The sequence below is a fragment of the Sebastes umbrosus genome, chromosome 19, assembly GCF_015220745.1.
Source record: "Sebastes umbrosus isolate fSebUmb1 chromosome 19, fSebUmb1.pri, whole genome shotgun sequence".
Classification (NCBI taxonomy): domain Eukaryota; kingdom Metazoa; phylum Chordata; class Actinopteri; order Perciformes; family Sebastidae; genus Sebastes; species Sebastes umbrosus.
In genome coordinates this window covers 1,351,112-1,364,611 of record NC_051287.1, presented here as the reverse complement: position 1 = coordinate 1,364,611, position 13,500 = coordinate 1,351,112, and the positions used below count along the sequence as shown (strand labels likewise).

The window sequence follows — 13,500 nt, the reverse complement described above, 5'->3', positions numbered from 1 at the left end:
CCCTTCTGGGTGAGAGAGAGTAACTTAGAGTATATATAGAGAGACAGAAAGAGAGAGTGAGACTACCACTTCTGCAGCTTGTGTAAGTCACAGTGAGTCAGGGCCATGGAGAAACCAAAGCTGTCATAAGTGTGGTTATTTACGAGATCCAAATCTATGAGCTTGGTCTGAGAGACGAGACGACGTTGTCATGATGGTGACAGACTGGAGGTTTGGGAGGGCAGAGGGAAGGTTTTATTTTGTGGGTAAAATGCTCTCAATAAATAACAGTGTTGAAATTGAGAAGTTAGGACTTGTTTTTTTACAAGTGAAATTACATTTTTTTGATATGACGGAGAGAGTAAAGTACAGAATTCCAGCCTTCCAGGTACCGGTATTGGTTAATCGGTATCGGTTAATCGGTATCGGCCGTCCTCTCTTAACAGCAGCTGCGTACCGGCACTGAATCCATTAGTGGTACGGAGTACCGGACCATCTCGGCTTACTTTCACCACCGACTATTAGCTCTACAGGTCGTGAGAAATAAACTGATGACACTAGAACTAGACTTTTCTTCTGCCTTTTTTTCAGACATTCTTCGGTTATATTTGAGAATTTTTTTGGATATTTTACAGTCATTTTCCGGGTATTTTTAGGACCTTTTTTTTGACATTTTTCTGACTTTTATTCTGCCTTTTTTGGAAGTTTTTCAGTCATTTTTCTGATTTTTCTTCTGCCTTTTTTTCCGGACATTCCTCAGATATTTTACAGTAATTTTTGGGATCTTTTTAGGACCTTTTTCAGACATTTTTCGGACTTTTCTTCTACCTTTCTTCCGACTTTAAAAAAAAATAAAAAAAAAATTGTCCGTTTTTGGATATTTTTCGGTCATTTTCATATGATACCAGTATCTCGCCAACATTTCGTGTAAGTTTGGAGCGTTATTGAACCTCCTTCCTGAAGAGCTATTGTGATTTTAGGCTATATAAATAAAAATGTCAGCATGTATAAACTTCCTATCTTTTGTCGTCAAATGAAACCAGACACTCGATATGAGCCAGATGTCAGTGATGGATTAAACAGTCTCACCACATGGAAAGTAAAGCTTTCATCACATGGTCTTCTTCAGCAGATGGAGTTGGTGAAACATGTCAGTGTGTGTGCAGCTCTATCAGCTGTCTCTGAAACACCAACGCATTGATCACAGAGCCTCCTCTTTATATTATTGATGATGCATTACACAGAAACAACTCCTCATGTTGATCTCAGTGTTGATAATTCATAGTAAATCTTTTAGGCTGCGGTGTGTTGGTGGTGTGTTGGTGGTGTGTTGGTGGTGTGTTGGGGTGTATTGGTGGTGTGTTGGTGGTGTGTTGGTGGTGTGTTGGTGGTGTGTTGGTGGTGTATTGGTGGTGTGTTGGTGGTGTGTTGGTGGTGTGTTGGTGGTGTATTGGTGGTGTATTGGTGGTGTGTTGGTGGTGTGTTGGTGGTGTGTTGGTGGTGCAGAGCGTGGACACATTGCTCACATACTTCAGTGTTATTGGGACGGTTGGTTTTGGTCTTAATTACATGGTGGTTTGAGGTCGATGTGGCCCCCGGGCTGCTCTACCGTCTCATATTACCATTCATGAGCAACAACAGTACGCTGAAAACATGACACAGCACATGTATGTGTGCAGAGAGGACAGACGTAAACACAGAGTTTTTCAGATATGTTTCGGACTTTTCTTCTGCCTTTCTGAACATTTTTCAGTCATATTTTGGACATTCTTCGGTCATTTTTCAGACATTTTTCGAATATTTTACAGTCATTTTTATGACCTTTTTTGACCTTTTTTTTTACTTTTATTCTGCCTATCTTCCACCTTTTTAGGACATTTTTCAGTCATTTTTGGGGCATTTTTTTTTACTTTTCTTCTGCCTTTTTGTTGGACATTGTTATTCTTTTTAGGACCTTTTTTCTGATCTTTTTTTTTACTTTTCTTCTTCCTTTCTTCCTCCTTTTTTGGAAATTTTTCAGTCATTTTTTTAATATTTTACAGTCATTTTTCTGACATTTTTAGGACCTTTTTTTCTGATCTTTTTTTTACTTTTCACCTGCCTTTCCTCCACCTTTTTTGGACTTTTTTCAGACTTTTCTTCTGCCTTTTTTTTTCTGACATTTTTCAGACTTTTTTTCAGACCTTTCTTTTTACATCCATGGCCACAGACTCATTGGAGTCCAACATGGCGTCAGTGCTACCGCAGCGCTGATATCACAAAAGGCACCAGAGTTTCGCCTCTCTGCTTCTAGACTCTTTGGGGGAAGTGAGCAGAGTTGATCATGCAGCAGCACCTGCAGTATTCACAGCTGTCCTACCTGTGTGTTACAGGACCATACCTGTAACTCTGGTTCTGAAGGACCCTCAGCACCCGGATCAGGACCTGGGCTCCCTGGAGCTGGCCGTCACCCTCACACCTAAAGACAGTCCCCTAGAGGAGCGACGAGACTCCACCGTACGTATACTGATCGTTACAGCTCTCTTTCATTTGGCTTGTTTTATTACTGCAAATACAACTATCATATTAGATTAAAGAAATTATTGCAGTTACTGAATTTATGGGTGCAACTAAAGATAATTTATTAATTTCTCCTTTTGTGATTAATCATTAAATCATTTAATCCTTAAAATATGAAAATGATAAATAAAGTTCCCAGTAAGAGATGCAGCAAATCCTCTAATATTTGGAAGTTTTGCTTGATACAGTAAACAATTTAAACCTTAATTGATGGAAAGGTAGAAAGAAAAAACACATATCTGCTGCACAAAATGATTTTAATTTGATCAAACTCCGCCGTAATCTTTGCTCTTTTTCTTGTGAAACATTCTACTTTAAAATAATTCAAACAAAACAATTAAAGAAATAGTGTTTGGTGTAACTGGTCACAGCTGGTTGAGGTATGAAACCAGTGACATTGCTTTGTTTTAAAGGGTTGAAAATCACTTTACTAATCCATTAATCTACTAATTAATCAACACTGCTGGATTACAGAATCAAAATTAAGAGAGTTCAGCAGCTCAGTACAATCTTTGTCTTCATCACACTCACTCATGTTGTGTAATAAGAGGATTTGAGTTCAGTTCTCACTCAGTAATAATGAGTGTTTGTTTCCTGCAGCAGAGCGTGGTTAGGGCGTATCAGTGGAGGCCGTATGTGAATAAAGTGAGTGAAGTGGTGATTAGACGCTTCGTCCTGAGTGAACCCTTTCCTTCTTTACCTCCTAGTCTAGTGACGAGCTTCTTCCTCATCAGTCGCAGTAGAGAACAAATGAGCTTGTAGCCGTCTAATGGACGGAGTCTGTACAATAATAGGACGACGTATTAGAGCCGATGCAGGTAAAAAAAAAGATTATGGTACCGAGGGGGAGGGGGGTAATATTCACAAATTTATGAAAAAAACACAATATTCTCTGATAACATAAAGTCATGAATTTGTGAGAAAGAAATCAGAAATTTACAAAAAAAATATTGAATATTCTCTGATAACATAAAGTCATATATTTGCAAGAAAAAACTCAGAAATTTACAAAGACTTGGATATTTTCGGAGATTATAAAGTCATAAATTTGCAAGAAAATAAATCGGAAATTTAAGAGAAAAAAATTGAATAATCTCTGTGAATATAAAGTCATAATTTTGCAAAAAAAACTCAGAAATTTACAAGACAAAAAGTTGAATATGCTTTGAGAATAAAGTCATAAATTTACAAGAAAAAAACCTGAATATTCTCAGAGATTATAAAGTCATAAATTTGCGAGAAAAAAAATATGAAACGTACGAGAAAAAAACTTGAACATTCTCTGAGATTATAGTTATACATTTTGCGAGAAAAAACTCAGAAATTTATGAGAAAAAAAAGTTTAATATTTTTTTAGAATATAAAATCATACATATTTTAGAAAGAACTTGAATATTCTGAGAGATTGTAAAGTCATAAATTTGCGAGAAAAAAATCAGAAATTTAGGAGAAAGAAACTTCAATATTCTCTGAGACTATAGTTATAAATTTGCGAGAAAAAAAATCTGAAATTTACGAGAAAAAAACTTCAATATTCTCTGAGATAAAAAAGTCATAAATTTGCAAGGAAAAAATTTAATATTCTCAATGAATATAAAGTCATATTTTTGCTAGGAAAAAATTCAGAAAATTAAGAGAAAAAAAGTTGAATATTCTTTGAGAATATTCAACATATATCATATCTTCTCAAAATATAAAGTCATGAATTTAAGAGAATAAAATCAGAAATTTACGAAAAGAAACTTGGATATTCTCTGAGAATATAAAGTCATAAATTTGAGAGAAAAAAATAGAAATTTACGAGAAAAAAAAGTAAAATATCTGAGTAATATAATTTCATTGGTATTTAAATTTAAACATTATGTTAAATTTGTTTTTTTGCTTCCATATTTTAGTTTCAGTTTAATTTCTTATTTGAACAGTAATCACAGTTTTCTGCTCAGTTACATATTTCCTTGATCTTGGAAGATGGTGTCCAAATGTATCCTCAGCACTAAGACATTAAACACAGCCTGTCACCTCCATGTTTTATTCAATATATGAATTAATCATCGGGCCGAGTGTTAGTCTGTGCTGCCAGCTCCGGTCGGAGAGGAAGAGATGAACGACAGTGAGATAGAAAGAAGAGGAAGAACAACAAGAGAAAAGTGAAGACGGAGAGATTAGATACATCACTGAAACTAATGAGGCCATAATAATGAATATTCAGCACATTAGGATCTATTTTCAGAAGTTGCAGTACACCTCGTCTTCATCACTTGTTGTAGCTGCTTGTAGTTAGAAACAAACCTGTCCTGTAGCGCCCCCTAGTGGCTTAAAAACAAGCTGCAGTGCTCCTGATGTGACAGCTTTTTGCAGCCTCATCCTGCAGGAGTCAGTGTCAATAATGTATTTTAATGTATATTCAGACTATGCTGCTCAGGAGGTCCTGGAAACGATCCACTAAGGTAAATCACCATCAGCATCATCATCATCATCATCATCATCATCATCTGTGTGTGTCGTCACAGCTTTCCATTAACTGTTCCGACGCCTTCACGCTGTTCTGTTTGCTCATGTTGGTATCAGGGCCTCATTGGACGTTTTCGCCTCGTGTTTTTTTCATGGCGAGTTCAAATAGACGTCAAACATGTTGTGTATCGACCTCCTTAAATTATACTACGTTTACATGCACAAAATATTCCTGTTTCTGCCCTGGTTCTGATGAAGACAACACTCCTACTAAGCGGTTAACATGGCTAATGAAAAGAGCATCAATGTCCCTCCTTTTCTAGCTGCTTTTATGATTCGTTATTGCAATAGTGTGCATACAAACAAAGCATATAGAAAATGAGTCATTAATACAGACAATCAATGTCTGTTAAATATTCTGAATAATAGTGGAATATTAGGGTGCATGTAAACGGAGTCAGTGATGATGTCATGTGTTGTAAATGCTCTCCTTTCCATTCACTGGCTGTAACCAGGAACCTGTTCTTCAAACTGTTTCCATCCAGGATAGCATATACAGGATAGTATATATAAGCAGATCACCATTCGAATCAAACATATGAAGAACAGGGTCCTGCATGCTGTCTTTCTTTTTCCAGACGTGATAAACAAAGTTCAGTGTGTGTTTGTGTGTGTGTGTGTGTGTGTGTGTGTGTGTGTGTGTGTGTGTGTGGACCAGCAGCAGCAATCATTGCGTCTCTCAGAGCTTCATCGGAAATCGCAGCTCTGGCGAGGGATCGTCAGCATCGCGCTGATCGAAGGCCGGAACCTGACCCCCATGGACCCCAACGGTCTGAGCGACCCGTACGTCAAGTTCAGACTGGGACCTCAAAAGTACAGGAGCAAGGTACGCTACGCTGTCAGCAGCGTTTACTCAGGGGAGACGCTCATGTTTGGAGATGTGGCTTTTGTTTCCGAACATTAAGAGCAAGTTTCCCATGATGCATCTGTGTGTGCGTGTGTGTGTGTGTGTGTGTGCAGACGATGCCAAAGACCCTGAGTCCACAGTGGAGGGAGCAGTTTGACCTCCATCTGTATGAAGAGACCGGAGGAGTGTTGGAGATCACAGTGTGGGACAGAGACACCGGGAGGAGAGACGACTTCATCGGACGGTCAGTCGGCCTTTTCTGTGTTTATCTGCATTCATTTGTTTTATTTGTGAGAGGATGAGACCGGGGGCCTGCCTGGAGTTTAAAAGATGTACAAGAACACAAACACATGGGAGACAAATCAAAGAAAAGCCCAACATACAGTGTGTTAGTAAGGTGTCCTCCTCAATGGTCATGAAACCTCCATAAAGACCACGGGTCTCATTTATATTTATTTACTAAAAATGTACGCTCACAGAAGCCGAAAATGGCGTGCGCCCTAAAAAAACAACAGACTCATAAAACTGTGCGTTCACACACCGGCCGGCAATGTTCCCTTTCTAAATCACAGTCCAACTGGAAATGTGCGCACGTGGATCCACCTCATATCCCGCCCTCTACACGCTCACATTCAAACATAAATGGACTCGTAGAACACCCTAAAGGATCTCTAGAACCTTCAACGACCACCAAACCTCCTAAAGGACTCGTAGAACATCCTAAAGGATCTCTAGAACCTTCAACGACCACCAAACCTCCTAAAGGACTCGTAGAACACCCTAAAGGATCTCTAGAACCTTCAACGACCACCAAACCTCCTAAAGGACTCGTAGAACACCCTAAAGGATCTCTAGAACCTTCAACGACCACCAAACCTCCTAAAGGACTCGTAGAACACCCTAAAGGATCTCTAGAACCTTCAACGACCACCAAACCTCCTAAAGGACTCGTAGAACACCCTAAAGGATCTCTAGAACCTTCAACGACCACCAAACCTCCTAAAGGACTCGTAGAACACCCTAAAGGATCTCTAGAACCTTCTCATTGACCACTAAACCTCCTAAAGGACTCGTAGAACATCCTAAAGAATCTCTAGAACCGTTTCAGCTATCACTAAACCTCCTAAAGGACTCGTAGAACACCCTAAAGGATCTCTAGAACCTTCTCATTAACCACTAAACCACCTAAAGGACTTGTAGAACACCCTAAAGGATCTCCAGAACCTTCTCATTGACCACTAAACCTCCTAAAGGACTTGTAGAACACCCTAAAGGATCTCTAGAACCTTTTCAGTGACCACTAAACCTCCTAAAGGACTCGTAGAACACCCTAAAGGATCTCTAGAACCTTCAACGACCACTAAACCTCCCAAAGGACTCGTAGAACACCCTAAAGGAGCTCTAGAACCTTCTCATTGACCACTAAACCTCCTAAAGAACTCGTAGAACACCCTAAAGGATCTCTAGAACCTTCTTATTGACCACTAAACCTCCTAAAGGACTCGTAGAACATCCTAAAAGTTCTCGAGAACCTTCTCATTGACCACTAAACCTCCCAAATGACTCGTAGAACACCCTAAATGATCTCTAGATCCTTCTCATTGACCACTAAACCTCCTAAAGAACTCGTAGAACACCCTAAAGGATCTCTAGAACCTTCTCATTAACCACTAAACCTCCTAAAGGACTCGTAGAACACCATAAAGGATCTCTAGAACCTTCTCATTGACCACCACATCATGAGCTCAGTGTATGTGACCGTGTTACTGTGTTTGTGGTCCAGCTGCCAGTTGGACCTCTCCACTCTATCTAAGGAACGAACTCATCACCTGGAGCTGCCGCTGGAGGAGTCCAAGGGCTTCGTGGTGCTGCTGGTCACGCTGACCGCCTCGGCTCACGTCTCCATCGCCGACCTGTCCGTCACGCCGCTGGACGACCCGCATGAACGCAGCGAGATACTGAAGCGATACGTGAGCAGCACTCTCAGACCCACGCTATAAAAAAACAAAACTCTGCAGCGTGAATGACTTCCTGTTGTGTTCTTCTCCAGAGTGCGTTGAAGTCGTTCTCCAACCTCAGAGACGTCGGCATCGTGCAGGTCAAGGTGATGAGAGCCGAAGGACTCATGGTCGCAGACGTAACCGGTAAAATACGAGAAATACATCCTGTACTGTACTCTATACATCCAGTACAGTACTTTATACATCATGTACTGTACTTTATACATCATGTACAGTACTTTATACATCATGTACAGTACTTTATACATCATGTACTGTACTTTATACATCATGTACAGTACTTTATACATCATGTACTGTACTTTATACACCCTGTACTGTACTTTATACATCATGTACTGTACTTTACACACCCTGTACTGTACTTTATACATCATGTACAGTACTTTATACATCATGTACTGTACTTTATACACCCTGTACTGTACTATATACATCATGTACTGTACTTTATACACCCTGTACTGTACTTTATACATCATGTACAGTACTTTATACATCATGTACTGTACTTTATACATCATGTACTGTACTTTATACACCCTGTACTGTACTTTATACATCATGTACTGTACTTTACACACCCTGTACTGTACTTTATACATCATGTACAGTACTTTATACATCATGTACTGTACTTTATACACCCTGTACTGTACTATATACATCATGTACTGTACTTTATACATCATGTATAGTACTTTATACACCCTGTACAGTACTTTATACATGATGTATAGTACTTTATACATCATGTATAGTACTTAATACATCCTGTATAGTACTCCTGTACTGTACTTTAAACATCATGTATAATACTTTATACTCCTGTATAGTACTTTATACACCCTTTACTGTACTATATACATCCTGTACAGTACTCCTGTACAGTACGTTATACTCCCATACAGTACGTAATACTTGCTGAATAGTACTTCATACATCCTGTACTGTACTTCATACATCGCGTACAGTACTTTATACTTGCTGAATAGTACTTGTACATTGTGTACTCTCTACTTGCTGTATAGTACTTCTAGTACTTTGTGATGTGGTTAATGTGAATGTGTTTGTAGGGAAGAGTGATCCGTTCTGTGTGTTGGAGCTGAATAACGACCGACTGCAGACTCACACCGTCTACAAGAACCTGAACCCAGAGTGGAACAAAGTCTTCACCTTGTGAGTGACCAGCAGTCCACATATATATTTATATATATATATATATACTGTATATTAGACCCGTTATTGTTCCTCCTCTCTCTCTCTCTTTCTCTCTCTCTCTCTCTCTCTCTCTCTCTGTCTTTTTTCTCTCTCTCTCTCTCTCTCTCTCTCTCTCTCTCTCTCTCTCTCTGTCTTTTTTTCTCTCTCTCTCTCTCTCTCTCTCTCTCTCTGTCTCTCTGTCCTCAGTAACGTTAAAGACATCCACTCGGTGTTGGAGGTGACGGTGTTTGATGAGGACAGAGACCGGAGCGCTGACTTCCTGGGAAAAGTGGCCATCCCTTTATTATATGTGAGTGTCACAGAAAAATAAAAAATAATAATATACACGTCTAAAATGTATAAAAAAAATATCCTAATACAAGTTCACAAGTAGACTGGGGATGGATTAGAAGTGTTGATACCTGTCGATACTTTAAAGGATATGAATCTAAACTGTAGCCGTGTTTTTATTTGTTATATATATATATATACAGTATGTGTATACATACAGTATTTAAAGAATATAAATCTAAACTGTAGCTGTGTTTTTATTTGTTATATATATATATATATATATATATATATATATATATATATATATATACAGTATGTGTATACATACAGTATTTAAAGAGTATAAATCTAAACTGTAGCCGTGTTTTTATTTGTTATATATATATATATACAGTATGTGTATACGTACAGTATTTAAAGAGTATAAATCTAAACTGTAGCCGTGTTTTTATTTGTTATATATATATATATACAGTATGTGTATACATACAGTATTTAAAGAGTATAAATCTAAACTGTAGCCGTGTTTTTATTTGTGTCAGGTCCGTAACGGAGAGCAGAAGAGTTACATGTTGAAGAATAAGGAGCTGACGGGGCCGACTAAAGGAGTCATCTACCTGGAGTTCGATGTCATCTACAACTCTGTGAGTGGCAACACGACATCATTTATACAGTAGAGGGAAGCTACTCAGTTACTGCACAGTGAATACTTTTACTCCAAGTACTTTAAGTACATTTTACTGCACAATGAATACTTTACTCTAAGTACTTTAAGTACATTTTACTGCACAATGAATACTTTACTCTAAGTACTTTAAGTACATTTTACTGCACAATGAATACTTTACTCTAAGTACTTTAAGTACATTTTACTGCACAATGAATACTTTTACTCCAAGTACTTTAAGTACATTTTACTGCACAGTGAATACTTTTACTCCAAGTACTTTAAGTACATTTTACTGCACAATGAATACTTTAACTTTAAATACTTTAAGTACATTTTACTGCACAGTGAATACTTTAACTTTAAATACTTTAAGTACATTTTACTGCACAGTGAATACTTTTACTTGAAGTACTTTAAGTGCATTTAGCTGATACATACTTTCACTCAGTAAGGTTTTGAATGCAGGACTTTTCCTTGTAGTGGAGTATTTTCACAGTGTGGTAGTAGTACTTTTACTGCAGTAAAGGCTCTGAATACTTCTGTCCTCGGTCACATGACCTGCTGTCAGTCTCAGTGTGTGTCTTCGTCTTCAGGTTAAAGCAGCGTTGAAGACGGTCGTCCCTGCAGAGCAGAAATACATCGAGGAAGAACCAAAAGTCTCCAAGCAGGTGAGTTTATGTTCAGTATTAATTACTGTGTTGGTCTGACCTCCTGTCCCATCGGTTCCTACTGAAGACGGCAATCTTTACAAATACAAATATACTGTTTATCTTTTAAAATAGGCTTAATGATCTTCTTAAACTACGACGGCGTGTTAGGGCCATTATAGGTAAAAACTGTATTACGGAGCCGGGGCAGGGGGGAATATTAAGAAAATAACTTACGAGATTTAAAAGAAATTACAAAACTCTCTAAGATTTTATAGTTGTAAATCTACGGGGAAAAAAATCACAAATTTACAAAAAAAAAAAATTATATTCTCAGAAATTATCTGCAATAAAAGCCATAAATTTGCAAGAAAAAAACTAAGAAATTCTCTTAGATTCATGAATTTGAGAAATCATAAATTTAGGGGAACATTTTTTGAATATTCTCTGAGATTAATGTCACAAATTTACAAGAAAAAAACTGAAAAATATATATATTTTTTTGTCAAGGAACCACATCGTTTCACTTTGCAACACATGAAAGAAAATGCACATATGTATCTTTCAGGACCTTCGTCTCGATCAGAGGCGATCCTTACGATAATAACGCTACTTTAAGAGCAACCAAATTCAGACGGCGGCTGGCGTTCTCACAGTTTTGCACTAGGCGGCTCAAGTTACCGCAGCTTTTAACGGTGGCGTCTGCGGTGTGATGAGGTTGAGTTTTTTATCTCATAAATTTGTGACTTTAATCTCAGAGAATTTTTGATTTTTCTACGGCAAATTCGTTACTTTATAATCTCAGGGAATATTCAAGTTTTTTTCCTCGTAATTTTATTTATTTAAATATAATATATTTGAATATTGCCCCACTTCCCCGGCTCTGTAGAAAATATAGTTGAATATTCTCTGAGATTATAAAGTCATACATTCGTGACAAATATGAATACTTGAGGTGCTATATTGTATAAATTGATGCAGTAAAGTATTTTGTCTCTGTATGTATCACAGATGTCTTCAACTCAAATGTATCCATCATTGTCAGGAATTATTTATTTTATTTATTTTATTTATTTTATTTATTTTATTTATTTTATTTATTTTATTTATTTTATTTTATTTTATTTCCCAGCAACCCAAACATAAAATAATAAAGACATTTCCCTCACAATTTATTGGTATTTTCTTTACATTTTTTTTTTTGTAATTGGAAATGTATTGACTTTAGTCTCTGAGACTATTCAAGTGACTTTTCCTGTAAATTTGTGAGTTTTTTCTACTAAATTTACAACTGTAATTTAGGAGTTATTTTCTCTGAATATCACCCCCCTCCCCGGCTCTGTAATTACTATTATTATTACCTATAATGGCCCTAATACGCCGTCGTATATAAACAGCTGATCACTGTAGTTTTTATCAAAGAATCGGGAGGACATTTATTGGGGACTATTCTCAGCGGCGGATTAATCCACTTCTGCTCTAGTGAGTATTTGTGAGAATATTCTGCATTTTTACTTGATAAATAAATAAAGTACTCCGACATGTTGCAGCTAAAATTCACATTACCTTGAATCCACCAGACTTTTTATTTTAAGTATTTGAATATAACTCATTGTAAGATGTACATTTTGTGTCCGTCAGCTGCTCCAGCAGAACTTTAACCGCGTGAAGAGGTGCATCATGGTCCTGATCAGCTACGGGACGTATATCAACAGCTGCTTTGAGTGGGAGTCTGCACAGAGGAGCATCGTCTCCTTCCTGGTACGAAACACACAAATCATTCATGTCCCGACGGCCGCCGCCGCCGCCGCCGTCCGACTGACCTGGAAACCAATCTGTGTGTGCTCGCCATCATGGAGGACGCATCACTTCCTTTATTTCTGCTCTGATTACACTGACATGAGTACTTACTACTTACTCATACTTTAAGAATATTTTACTGTACAATAAGTACTTTTACTGATACTTTAAGTACATTTTAATGCACAATGAGTACTTTACTAATACTTTAAGTACATTTCCTGCACAATGAGTACTTTTACTGATACTTAAAGTACATTTCCTGCAAAATAAGTACTTTTACTGATACTTTACGTACATTTTAATGCACAATGAGTACTTTTACTGATACTTAAAGTACATTTCCTGCACAATGAGTACTTTTACTGATACTTTACGTACATTTTAATGCACAATGAGTACTTTAACTGATACTTTACGTACATTTTAATGCACAATGAGTACTTTAACTGATACTTAAAGTACATTTCCTGCACAATGAGTACTTTTACTGATACTTTACGTACATTTTAATGCACAATGATTACTTTTACTGATACTTAAAGTACATTTCCTGCACAATGAGTACTTTTACTGATACTTTACGTACATTTTAATGCACAATGATTACTTTTACTGATAGTGTAAGTACATTGTTAAGTACATGTGTTCTTCCAGCTGTTTGTGGTGGTCGTTTGGAACTTCGAGCTCTACATGTTGCCTCTGGCTCTGCTGCTGCTGCTCGTCTGGAACTACTTCTTCTCCTGCAGCAGAGAAACAGCCGACATGGTGAGAAAACAAACACAACACAACACGTTCACACTTTTAATGAACGCCCGTCTTTTTAAAAAAAAACTGTTTTAACGTTTCTTTTTCTGCTGCAGTCCGTGGAGGCCATGTTCGAATGGGAAGATGAAGAGGAGGATAAAGAGGACAAGGTAGTGTCGTCATAAAACAGCTGTGTATTCACGTGTTATTAATATTGTATTAAAT

General features: G+C 37.5%; 1 protein-coding gene across 9 annotated transcripts in view; it reads left to right on the top strand.

The window, feature by feature from the left end:
• The window catches only part of mctp1b (multiple C2 domains, transmembrane 1b), a 32,653-nt gene that overhangs the window by 14,267 nt on the left and 4,886 nt on the right, over nucleotides 1–13,500 (top strand). For 4 of the 9 annotated variants that reach the window (XM_037753019.1, XM_037753020.1, XM_037753029.1 and 1 more), the window contains exons 5-17: nucleotides 2,352–2,475; nucleotides 4,947–4,985; nucleotides 5,711–5,875; nucleotides 6,010–6,140; nucleotides 7,680–7,866; nucleotides 7,947–8,040; nucleotides 8,994–9,096; nucleotides 9,325–9,427; nucleotides 9,954–10,055; nucleotides 10,675–10,749; nucleotides 12,370–12,489; nucleotides 13,186–13,296; nucleotides 13,392–13,445. In XM_037753019.1, the coding sequence (XP_037608947.1) occupies nucleotides 2,352–2,475; nucleotides 4,947–4,985; nucleotides 5,711–5,875; nucleotides 6,010–6,140; nucleotides 7,680–7,866; nucleotides 7,947–8,040; nucleotides 8,994–9,096; nucleotides 9,325–9,427; nucleotides 9,954–10,055; nucleotides 10,675–10,749; nucleotides 12,370–12,489; nucleotides 13,186–13,296; nucleotides 13,392–13,445 (1,408 nt within the window). Of the gene's footprint in view, nucleotides 1–2,351; nucleotides 2,476–4,946; nucleotides 4,986–5,707; nucleotides 5,876–6,009; nucleotides 6,141–7,679; nucleotides 7,867–7,946; nucleotides 8,041–8,993; nucleotides 9,097–9,324; nucleotides 9,428–9,953; nucleotides 10,056–10,674; nucleotides 10,750–12,369; nucleotides 12,490–13,185; nucleotides 13,297–13,391; nucleotides 13,446–13,500 lie in introns of all 9 variants that reach the window. The other 5 variants (XM_037753023.1, XM_037753022.1, XM_037753021.1 and 2 more) reach the window with 4 other exon arrangements.